An 11,757-nucleotide genomic window follows, 5' to 3' on the forward strand; every position below is an offset into this window, starting at 1 on the left:
TTTCCCTAGAGAAATCATGTTCACCCTATAATGAGTTTGATATAATATTTTGAATAGCAAATTTTATTATGACATTTAACTGAATAACAATAACAATATATACATCTATATATACATACATGCGGGGATAGATAAGGCTCATAGGGATAAGAGTTGAACTTTCTAAAGGAAGCCATCATAAATGAGGAATCAAGATAGCCAAAAGAAAAATGGTTTTAAAAAGAATCAAAATTACGTTTCTTATAAATCTTGGGAACATATTATTTATTATACCACCAAATACCATTAAGACGTTGTGGTCCATTTAAGTTAAGATGAAATTATTTCATGTTGGCCCCTCGGTTTCAGAATTTGGAAATTTCAAAGCTTTATTTGGCGAAGGCATAAGCTACAACAATTTACGTTCACTAAAACAACAACGCAATGAATAAGGGACTTGCAATCACAGTTGCATCCTGCAAGCTTTTATGATATTTTGATCAAACTTTGAACCACAAAACTGTGTTCATACAAAGCGAAGAAGCAACTGAAGGCCATGGTAATACATATATACAAAGAAGGTTACCATGTTAAAAGCAAGTGGGCAGTGTTTAGAGGAGGAGATGGGCCATTTCTGGGACTCTTATTAAATCAGTCATCCCTCGTCTTCATTTTGACGTCAGAAGGTGAAGCTGCAGGGCTGAACTTGCGAACTAAAATCTTGAAGCATGGCAAAAACAACAAATATCCAATCCCCAGAATCAAGGGCGCAGCAACAGCCCATCCCAACAACTGCCAATATTGATTTAAAAAAAAAAATCCAGTTTACTAATCCGAATCAAGGAACTCAACAAAACAACAATGTACAAAAGGTTAGGAATCACAACCCTCCACAATAGTATGATATTGTCCACATTGAGCATAAGCTCTCATGACTTTACTTTTGGCTTCTCCAAAAGGCCTCGTAGTATTGGTTACTTCTAAACCCACTATCATTCCCTAAATTAGCCAACCTGGGACTCCTTCCTAACAATCCTCTCCCCAAACAAAGTACACTATAGAGCCTCCCTTGAGGCTTCTTATGGAGCCCTCGGCCTCCCTTAATCGAGGCTCGAGTCCTTCTCTAGAGTCCTTGAACAAACTATACCCTTTGATCGACACTTGAGTCATTTTTTACTACACCTTCGAAGCTCACAAATTCTTTACTCGACATTTGATAATTCTATTGACATGGCTAAGATAAGGGCATGACTCCAATACCATTTTAGGAATCACGACCCTCCAGAATGGTATGATATTGTTCACTTTGAGTATAAGCTCTCATGGTTTTGCTTTTGTTTCTCCAAAAGGCCTCATACCAATGGAGATGTATTCCTTACTACTAAACCCATGATCATTCTCCAAATTAGTCAATGTGGAACTCCCAACAACACTCAACACTGATATTAGTAAGTAGAAGAAACTTTACCACATGAGCAATACTCGATAGAACTTCATGTGAAGCTTGGCCACTAAAAACTTTCTTCAAGGCATCAGGTGTAAGTGGGAAACTAGGTCTTCCGGAGAGGGCTTCACCAAAACGCAAGAAAGGCACCACCAGACTTCAGAGCAAAAATTAAAATCAATAGAACTCTGACTCAAGAAACGCATCCATATACAAATAATGAGCAATTCTAGTAATGTAAATTAGGGAAGGCATACGATAAGTACCTCAATTCTAGAGGAGTAGCAACAAAATTAGCAAGCATCACTGTGGGAGCATGACAAAGAGATCCAAGAAATGCAATTGCAAGCCCGCATAGAAAAACAGTCACCCCTGTGTTAATGAAACATAAAATAAGATGTCGAATTATTTCAACATAATTTTACTTGGAAGTTAGAACTATCCACATAAACAGTCAAAAATGATTAGTCTGTGTATTGTAAATGTGTATATACCGCATATGGGAAACAATCCCAGGGTTATGCCAAGAGCTGCAGAGAACGCCAGTTGCTTCGGCTCTGCGCCCCTTTAACAACAAAACCAAGAGCAGAGATAAAAAGAAGTTTTAGTAATGTATTCAAGGATTATCATCAGAGAATTAAAAGAACTTTGGAAATTTTATCTCATTGAGAAAGAATTAGCAAAAACAACTCCAAGAATCCATGAAAAGAAAAATGGGGGAACAATCTTGAAATCAATTAAACCAGCAGTTCTAATGTTTCTTCCTAGAGATATGCTTCTCATTCAATATTCAAAATTTTGAAATCAAAATATGCTACCAAAGAAAGACGAACTGTAAAATGACACGCAATAACAGATCCTCAGAAATTCCCAAGCCAAATTATACCAAATGAAGAACAGAATTCCTCGAATTCATATAAAAAAATCACTGCTCAATGAGAAATAAAATATTTCACAGTTAAAATGCGCAGTGGAGGAAGAACCTCTGGAGGATTTGGAGGAGGGGATCAACGATCTTCTGGTTAAACCAACCGGTCGGGCGGGTATGTCCTACGGTTGCCATCTTCGCCTTCGACTAAATTAAAAAAAAATTCAGAAATCCTTGTTTCGCCTCAGAGCCTCAATCGAAACAGAAAAACGAATCGAATACAGAAATTTCTGGGAAAGCTCTATATATCTAACGCGAAAAAAAACGTCAATTCTTTTTCGTGATGGATTGCTCTTCAACTATGTTTGGTCGAGCAATCATGGGAGAATATTAACCTCTCTTTCGACACTACGATTCCTTCCCCTTCTCGGAAGTCCAGAGAAGAGCGAAAAATCTTCGGAGGACCACCGGCGACCAGATTAGGGGGGCAACCAGTTATTTGCGCACCGCCCTGGTTTATAGATACTCTTATTTAATTTTAGCGAAATTAATCAAAATTGTAGCCATTTTTATCTCAAAAATAGTTTTAAATTGTTAAACTTTTAATATATATATATATATATATATATATTTTTACTTAAAAAAAAAAACCTTTAAAAATAATAAAAAAATAAAAAATGTTTATTGGTATTATATTTAAAAAATAAGAACAAATTTTAAAAATTAGCTTTAGAAAAAAAAAATTATTTTTTGCATCAGTATATAGACATACATAATTTATTTATATTTCATATCATCCACTTTAACCTTGTGTTTAATAAATACGTCAAATATTCAATTTTCTAAAAAGGTTAATATGTATATTAAGTTATTAGGCAAAAGTTGAGATCCTATTATGCATGTAACTGAGTTATTAAATATCAATTACCATACGGTGAAGTCACAACTTTTTCCCTCCAAATTGATCTTATTGGAGAGTAGCGCGCGCCTCATGCCTCTCTTTCTTGGCTTCCGCTCTGCGTTTTCAGTCACATTCACCACTTGATGTGTGTCGGCACTGAACAGAAACTTTAACTAAATTACAGGTTACAGCTTCTTGCTCCGTGAACTGTCAAGGATGGAAGAGTATTTGCAGTACACGAAGATCTTGCGCTTACAAATGAACGGTACGTACCGACTCCTCCATCTCCAGAGGACTAAATCCAAGTTTTAACTTACAGAAATATGTTTTTTCATGTTCCTGTGGGTTAGTAACACTAATTTTGTGGGTTAGTAACACTAATTTGGATTGATTCTGTATCAAACTTTACTCAGACGTGGAGGATCAAGCTTTGAAGAACTCTGTCGAAGAGCATATGTAATTTCGTACTACTCAAACTGTGGAGATTTCACTTCTGGTCAAGTCTCTACTTATAGTCTTCTAGTTCCTTATTTCTGCATCCGAACGTTTTTCCTTATGCATTTAGTAAAATATTGAGAAGAGGTTAGGAGCCAAAAGTATTGAGAAGAGGTTATTGAACTATGCAATTTGGAATTTCTGGTTCTGTCGGTGGTGCGTGATGTGTTAACAGTGATATAAACCATGATAGTACTTGTTATACCAAAGTTGCTGAGGACATCAGTCCAATTTCAATATTCTGAATCCGCTATTCCTGTTCTGAAATCTAGTCTATTAAGCAACCTTTGTTATAGGATTGGGTAAATGCTAACATGATTCACATAGAAGTAGGATTCCGCCTCTCAACTACTTCTCTTATCATATTAGTAATTATGGTTTATTTCAGCGGCCGTTTCTTTGCACTCGTGAGATTACATGGTTATCCATAGACTGCTCCAACAGCTGTAACTGCTAGATTTTGTACATGGATTTGAAGGGATTTAGTAAACAAGCATCCAAGTGATTCTTACCGTGACTTTAATCCAATATCTGTATATAGAAACTAGATATTTAGAGTATGCGTAGCTTAAATTCTACAGCTCATATATGAAAGTTTTTTCCTACTCAGGTTCTAAGTAGAAGCTTTCTGGATCACTATATGTGAATTTCAAATGTCATCATGGAAGTCCATTAGAAATTTTATGCTCAAGTTTCATCTTATGTTACGCTCTTAATGGCATATACTTAGTTTGGCTCTAGATAATCGTTTCAATAATATTTTTCATTGATCACGATCTTTTCACTTATATCATGGTTTTGGTACTTAGTCGGTATTGTATTTGCTTTGAATGGGAATCAATCAAACAATCTTGAGAGATAAATATTAGGGCCTCGATCTTGTCAATAAAACCACCCCTTAGTAAATCATCACTCTAATTGTTGGAGCGAAGATAGTCGAAGTGTTCATTTTTTATGCTTAGTCCTTAATCACCAAACAAGTAATTTGGAGCTAAAAGATTGTGCTTGGGCCTATCAATTTATTTATAACAAGATGAGGCTGAAAATATTTTGATCGTTAAACCATTTTTTCATTGTCTCTTTTGCAGATTGAACATTCCCTTACTTACTGTCACTCCAAAATAACTGATTAGAATTTATTTCAGGTTAAACTTGAAACGGCTAAGCGAGCCAGTGAAACGGAAGCATCAGCTGATACGGTTGAAGGTAGTTCTTGACCACCTATCCCCCTATTCTCTACAATATGTCTAATGGTTTTCTTCAAAATAGTTCTGCTTATAAGTAGTTTTGCACAGTTCAGATTGAGAATGGATGATCGAGTAAGGCTCGTGAGATATATGCAGTCCTAGGCCACAAATTCCATTTTTTCGAGTCAGTACAATAAAGCATATTTTGATTCTTACATTGGTAGTTGGTTTCACCCTATAGGAGCAGCACCTTGAACTCTATACACCTAAATGTTCCGTAATGTCATCCTTGTTCCCACCTTCCGACTTAGCAAGCCTTGTCACTGTCGAACTGACATTCTCTGCTGCCCATCTGTAGACGATGTGTGATTCATAATCTGTATCTGCTGCTGTATCTTGCCATGGATAATACAGCTCACTTCCACTATTGCACACCAACGTATCAAATTCTTGTAAGCCTAGTTGACAGCCTTTGGGAGCCTATTGAATGGTGCAGCTAAGGGAACCGTGGATCCAGGCATATTAGGGGAAGGTATTTGCTTGAAATTCCTACCTTCAAAGTACCTACTGGCATATTTGCATCAGTACTCGCATATTTGCCAGAAATGAACTGCATATCTAAGACTCACCCGCTTCTTCTTGCGAGTCAGGGAGCCAGATGCCAAAACCGCCGCACATGTTCTCCAGTCTATTACTGCGTTTACGTTTATTCCTAGTTGCAATCACCTGTAAGTATAGTTATCTTATCAGTTTTATTTTGCCGTAAAAATAGTCTGCTTCTATTTTCATCTCTCTCTAATTTCATTTGATACAAAATACCAAAGCTGTGAAGTGAAATTATGCACATCAATGATCAACCTTTCTTCTTCTCTTTCGTCCCTTCCATCTTTTTATTTTAATACAATGTTGTGAGATGGATAATTTTGACAGGATTATAGTAAATATGTATGGGGAATATATTAACTGCTTTAGTTTATCATAGTTTTGGAAGCAAGGATGATTTAGCTTAAAATCCTGCAATATTAACGATCTCATTATTAATATTGAACTTTGGTGATAGATTAAATGAGTAATAAGCTTTTGGGCAGTGATTTAACAGGAAGGATACATTTTGACGCTTGGCTTAGGAAGTTTCATCATTCACCCAAGGGAACCGTGGATCCAGGCATATTAGGGGAAGGTATTTGCTTGAAATTCCTACCTTCAAAGTACCTACTGGCATATTTGCATCAGTACTCGCATATTTGCCAGAAATGAACTGCATATCTAAGACTCACCCGCTTCTTCTTGCGAGTCAGGGAGCCAGATGCCAAAACCGCCGCACATGTTCTCCAGTCTATTACTGCGTTTACGTTTATTCCTAGTTGCAATCACCTGTAAGTATAGTTATCTTATCAGTTTTATTTTGCCGTAAAAATAGTCTGCTTCTATTTTCATCTCTCTCTAATTTCATTTGATACAAAATACCAAAGCTGTGAAGTGAAATTATGCACATCAATGATCAACCTTTCTTCTTCTCTTTCGTCCCTTCCATCTTTTTATTTTAATACAATGTTGTGAGATGGATAATTTTGACAGGATTATAGTAAATATGTATGGGGAATATATTAACTGCTTTAGTTTATCATAGTTTTGGAAGCAAGGATGATTTAGCTTAAAATCCTGCAATATTAACGATCTCATTATTAATATTGAACTTTGGTGATAGATTAAATGAGTAATAAGCTTTTGGGCAGTGATTTAACAGGAAGGATACATTTTGACGCTTGGCTTAGGAAGTTTCATCATTCACCCAAGGGAACCGTGGATCCAGGCATATTAGGGGAAGGTATTTGCTTGAAATTCCTACCTTCAAAGTACCTACTGGCATATTTGCATCAGTACTCGCATATTTGCCAGAAATGAACTGCATATCTAAGACTCACCCGCTTCTTCTTGCGAGTCAGGGAGCCAGATGCCAAAACCGCCGCACATGTTCTCCAGTCTATTACTGCGTTTACGTTTATTCCTAGTTGCAATCACCTGTAAGTATAGTTATCTTATCAGTTTTATTTTGCCGTAAAAATAGTCTGCTTCTATTTTCATCTCTCTCTAATTTCATTTGATACAAAATACCAAAGCTGTGAAGTGAAATTATGCACATCAATGATCAACCTTTCTTCTTCTCTTTCGTCCCTTCCATCTTTTTATTTTAATACAATGTTGTGAGATGGATAATTTTGACAGGATTATAGTAAATATGTATGGGGAATATATTAACTGCTTTAGTTTATCATAGTTTTGGAAGCAAGGATGATTTAGCTTAAAATCCTGCAATATTAACGATCTCATTATTAATATTGAACTTTGGTGATAGATTAAATGAGTAATAAGCTTTTGGGCAGTGATTTAACAGGAAGGATACATTTTGACGCTTGGCTTAGGAAGTTTCATCATTCACCCAAGGGAGTGTAGAAATCTGGAAGCAAAAGGATTTTCGTCTCATCAAGTACATTTTCATCATTCACCCAACGAAGTTTCATCAGGTTAGCACCCAAGGGAGTGTAGAAATCTGGAAGCAAAAGGATTTTCGTCTCATCAAGTACATTTTCATCATTCACCCAACGAAGTTTCATCAGGTTAGCACCCAAGGGAGTGTAGAAATCTGGAAGCAAAAGGATTTTCGTCTCATCAAGTACATTTTCATCATTCACCCAACGAAGTTTCATCAGGTTAGCACCCAAGGGAGTGTAGAAATCTGGAAGCAAAAGGATTTTCGTCTCATCAAGTACATTTTCATCATTCACCCAACGAAGTTTCATCAGGTTAGCTTTTAGATTAGAAAGGAATTCTTTAAGTGCTACACAAATCCATAAAAAAAGTAGTAGTAATTTGTTGAGAGTAAGATTTGAACCCATGCCCGTTCGGACCAGAACCTTAATCTGATACCTTAGACTAACTCAGCCATCTCAACTTTTTTGGTATTCCCAACAGTCCTGTTAAATTATATATCATTTTAATGAAACACATTATACTTATTTGCATTTGTACTATCACCATCTAAGTTAACATAAAAGATGATTCCATTTGATTAAAAACTTTTCACTTTTTCTCCATCTCCACATCTAATAATGTTCCTTGGGGAGAGGGTTCAAGTTAAGCAATATGATTACCTTCCATTATTCTTTTGAGGTGTCATAGGATTGTGTCATATCTCTGCATATTTTTCTGTAAAACATTTTACTTTTCATTCATTTTCACATCTTCACATCTTCCTCTTATGTCTTTCAAAGAGAGAGTTTAGCTTAGTCATATGATCGTCTTTAATTACTCTTTTAAGGTATCAAATGCCCAAAAGATAATAATACATAAAGCTAAAATAGTCTTATTGTGCAACACTTTAATGCGTCTTTTATAAGTGTTACATTGTATTGTATTAGAAAGAGGGTAAAAATATGGCACTCTCTATTTGTCTTGTTCCAAAAAGAGGGAGGTATTAGGCCGGAAAAGATATAGGAAAAGAAAAAGTAGGAGTTTAAGGACCTATGATAATGAGATTATAAGTAAATTGGTCAGATGAATCCGTTATCTATATATATATATCAAACTCTTGTTTATTATAGAAAGATATTAGATGTGTGCTATCTCTCTTACTCAAACATTAAAATTAACTTTGCATCTACTTAGTATTATATTTACAGATTTTATTCAAGATATTAGAAGATGTGAAGCTGGTTTGTTCACAAGGTTATTTTCTTTAGAATCTATTTAGAACAAAAACCAATTTGTACAAGATGTTTGGTGAAAACAAAATTATAAAGATGACCATAAAGAATATAGTCAGTAAACTATATTACTATATAACAATAGCTGGATGACAATGACAATTAGATAACTATTGAAGACTAGTTGAGTTCTTTAGCTTGTTTCTTTTAGTAATATTATTCTATAAATTTTATCCAAAAATATTAGTAAGCAAAAGTGAGATTCCATCAAGATTATACTAGAAATCAAAACTTAAAAGATAGAAAAACAAAACTTTGAACGCATCATTCATCGAGTTTTTCATCTCTTGATTTCTATCCGGTTTATGTATTTTGATAGCCGTGTTTTATTTAAGAGTATTATAATCCCAAAATACTGGTAGGCATCACGCAATTTATAATTCTTCTAATCACGTTACGTGACTATAATATTGTTTCAGAAACTACCACAACATCCATTTTGTTGGCCTTCCTGAAAGTACTACAGACTTCCTTCCCTGAAATTTGTACGCCACGTGTATGAAACAAGAAGGAAAAAAAAAAAAAAAAAAAAAAAAAAGAAAAACAGGAAGTTTCTTGGTTCTTTTTTTATTTCATTTAACTAATTCGGATTTAATTTTACGAGACCCTTCTGTCTGGTGAATTCTCTGGCGTCTTGCATCAGCATGGAATATTCCGGAAGATCTGAAAACCAACTAAACCCATGAATCCCATTCGGATACTCCACGACCCGAACCTCTTTACCCGATCTCTCCAGCCACTCACAGTACTCTTTGATCCGATCGCTTAACAAATCCAAGCCCCCATTCACAACAAGCGCCGGTGGTAATTTCAGCCCCGAAACATCGGACCCGGACCGAACCACGTTAGCGGCCGGGTGATCCCGGCTCGAACCGATCGGTAGAAACGCCTTCCAATACCAATCCGTCACTTCCAAAGTCAGTCCACCGCCTCTCCCAAATCGAATCTCTGATTTTGTCCGCTCTTCTCCTCCCAAAAATGGCTGTATGGCAATCATACCTGCGATCCTAAGCCTCTTGAACTCATATTCCGCCGCTCTCACCGTTACGTGATGCACGATGTTTCCTCCGGCGCTTTCGCCGGCGATGAAACAGCGGCTTATATCAGCATTTTCTGGAAGACTTTTGGAGATCGATCCTTCGTCGATTGCCTTCAGAACGCGAAATCCGTCGTCGTATGGGCTCGGAAATCGGTGCTCCGGCGCGAGGCGGTAGTTGACGGAGACGACAATGGCTCCGATTTCGCGAGCAAAATCGCGAGAGAACGAGTCGATCTGCTGAGAATCGGCGGAGCCGAATACAAAGCCTCCACCGTGGAAGTATATGATAACAGGCACACGATCGGACTCGGAACACGTGGGAGGATTATAAACACGAAGCCAGAGGTCGGAGGATGAAGAATCGAGTGTGGTGTCGAAGGAGGCGACGCCGCGATTGGTGGAAGAAGGAGGTACTTTACGGTCGAGTAGGCGGAGGAAACCGCGGTTGACGGTAAAATCTGATCGGAAAGCATGTCGGAAAAGGACGGAAGATAATAGATCGGCAAGCTTACGCTTGGATGGAAGGTTGGGAGATGAGGAAGGAGATTGAGTGTCGCCAGTGGAAGACATGCTGAAGGTATGATTAATATTATCGTAACCTCTGAAACTCTACTCTCTCGGCGTCCACTTATTCCCTTTTTATAGTTGGGCAATTAATTGGGTATTTTGTGTAAATTAATAATCTTCAAATACTATAGTTTCACTTCCATATGAAATTAATTAGGTTATCAAACTGGAAGCTTCAGCTATACTTCATTCTTTATTTCAAAAGAATGTGGTGTTCTTTGTGAAGGCGACAAGTGCGACCAAGTTGGAGACTCACGTTGGAGGGAAGAAAAAGCAAATTGTTCTACGGCAAAAAGGAGTCGGTTTTTCTTTTTCTTTTTTCTTTAAAATAAATTATAATTTTTTTAAAGAAATTATATATTGAAATTGAGTTAAAAATACTTAAATATTTAAAAATAAATTAATAAAAGTTTCAATTAATCTTCTAGTTTAATCTAAATAGTTTATTGTTAGACTGAATTATGTTCATTATTTATTTATAATTTAATAAATGTTGTTTGAGTTCATTATTTATTTATAATTTAATAAATGTTGTTTGATTCTTTTATTTTGATTGGCATATTTATTTGGCTCTTCTATTTACTTCTTCCCCTTAAATCAACATTAAGAGGGTTGTCAAATGAATTCTCAACATTAAGAGTGTTGTCAAATGAATTCTCAATTTCCCGTTTGTAATATATTCACTAACAACTATACCTCATATTTCATCAAACTTCAATTTTCCATATCTACAAGAACGGTTGATTCCGACAACAACAGTATTTCAAGACTCGAATAAATATGATATTAAACTCAATATTATAATTTCATCTTTGAAATTAATTTTCACATAACTTGATTTACAACCAATCATTATATTATTTGTAATAGATATTATTTGTAATAGATCTACTATCAAACGTGTGTAGATTGAACACAAATATACCTTGTTCATAACCAATGATTTTCATATATATTTGACAGTGCCTTCAACAAATCCGATGTTGTCTTATCCCTGATAATATTGAGCACCATGTTTTTGGACAACGTCAACCAAATCAACTCTAGAACTTAATGATTATTGAGCTTCCACTTCTCTTTGGACATGGAATATGGCTTCACCTCAAACAATGGTTCATGGAGATATTTTTGTACATACGATGGTGAATTTCTCCAAGCTCTGATGGTGAATCATATGTTCCAGAAAGATCTTCAACCTGCATCTTCAAAAAATCAAAACTGGTTCCATCAAACTTCTCGATTCCAATTTTTAAGTTTTCCATCTTCACATATCTTGTTGAATTTCTCCACGCTTTGATATCAGTTATAAGTAAACATAGGCTCCATAACCTAACCATTGATGCTTAGGAATAAGATGGTAATTGACAAAGATGTTGATGGTTGAGATCTAGCAAGCAAGCCTACGACAAAGATCGTCAAAGAGCTTGGAATGGGAAGCCATGAATACGAAGCTGCCGCCCTGAACAAATATGATCAACGACCAAGATTTAGATGTTATTGATTCAGATCTAGG

General features: G+C 36.0%; 2 protein-coding genes and 1 long non-coding RNA gene across 9 annotated transcripts; 1 reads left to right on the forward strand and 2 right to left on the reverse strand.

Annotated features, from left to right (window-relative positions):
* Positions 1 to 421: 421 nt before the first annotated feature.
* On the reverse strand, positions 422 to 2,830 carry LOC111785523. Its single transcript, XM_023665951.1, has 6 exons — positions 2,687 to 2,830; positions 2,407 to 2,498; positions 1,918 to 1,988; positions 1,690 to 1,795; positions 1,448 to 1,580; positions 422 to 771 (listed from the first exon to the last, which is right to left on the reverse strand). Exons 2-6 carry the CDS (start codon positions 2,484 to 2,486, stop codon positions 631 to 633), a joined length of 531 nt encoding a protein of 176 aa, XP_023521719.1. The 5' UTR covers positions 2,487 to 2,498; positions 2,687 to 2,830; the 3' UTR covers positions 422 to 630.
* A 423-nt stretch (positions 2,831 to 3,253) lies between these two features.
* LOC111807947 lies at positions 3,254 to 8,430 on the forward strand. Of its 7 annotated transcripts, XR_002817006.1 has the most exons (10): positions 3,254 to 3,457; positions 3,606 to 3,688; positions 4,833 to 5,406; positions 5,525 to 5,602; positions 5,963 to 6,054; positions 6,173 to 6,250; positions 6,611 to 6,702; positions 6,821 to 6,898; positions 7,259 to 7,585; positions 7,679 to 8,430. It is a non-coding gene; the product is annotated as an uncharacterized LOC111807947 (long non-coding RNA). The 7 variants fall into 7 exon arrangements; XR_002817005.1 differs by having other exon boundaries at positions 7,259 to 8,430; XR_002817011.1 differs by having other exon boundaries at positions 7,270 to 8,430.
* Positions 8,431 to 8,954: 524 nt separating this feature from the next.
* On the reverse strand, positions 8,955 to 10,395 carry LOC111807931 (probable carboxylesterase 18). Its single transcript, XM_023693725.1, has one exon. The coding sequence runs from the start codon at positions 10,245 to 10,247 to the stop codon at positions 9,219 to 9,221; it is 1,029 nt and encodes a 342-aa protein (XP_023549493.1). The 5' UTR covers positions 10,248 to 10,395; the 3' UTR covers positions 8,955 to 9,218.
* Between the last annotated feature and the right edge of the window lie 1,362 nt (positions 10,396 to 11,757).

The sequence above is a fragment of the Cucurbita pepo genome, chromosome LG01 (assembly GCF_002806865.2).
Source record: "Cucurbita pepo subsp. pepo cultivar mu-cu-16 chromosome LG01, ASM280686v2, whole genome shotgun sequence".
Classification (NCBI taxonomy): Eukaryota; Viridiplantae; Streptophyta; class Magnoliopsida; order Cucurbitales; family Cucurbitaceae; genus Cucurbita; species Cucurbita pepo.

Excerpts from the sequence above, each read along its gene's own strand:
- LOC111807931 (XM_023693725.1), bottom strand. The coding sequence starts at position 10,247 with ATGTCTTCCACTGGCGACACTCAATCTCCTTCCTCATCTCCCAACCTT.
- LOC111785523 (XM_023665951.1), bottom strand. The coding sequence starts at position 2,486 with ATGGCAACCGTAGGACATACCCGCCCGACCGGTTGGTTTAACCAGAAG. Across the intron at positions 1,796-1,917 it reads GGGATTGTTTCCCATATGCG|GGGTGACTGTTTTTCTATGC; the intron begins GTATATACACAT and ends TCATTAACACAG. Across the intron at positions 772-1,447 it reads TATCGAGTATTGCTCATGTG|TTGTTGGGATGGGCTGTTGC; the intron begins GTAAAGTTTCTT and ends CAATATTGGCAG.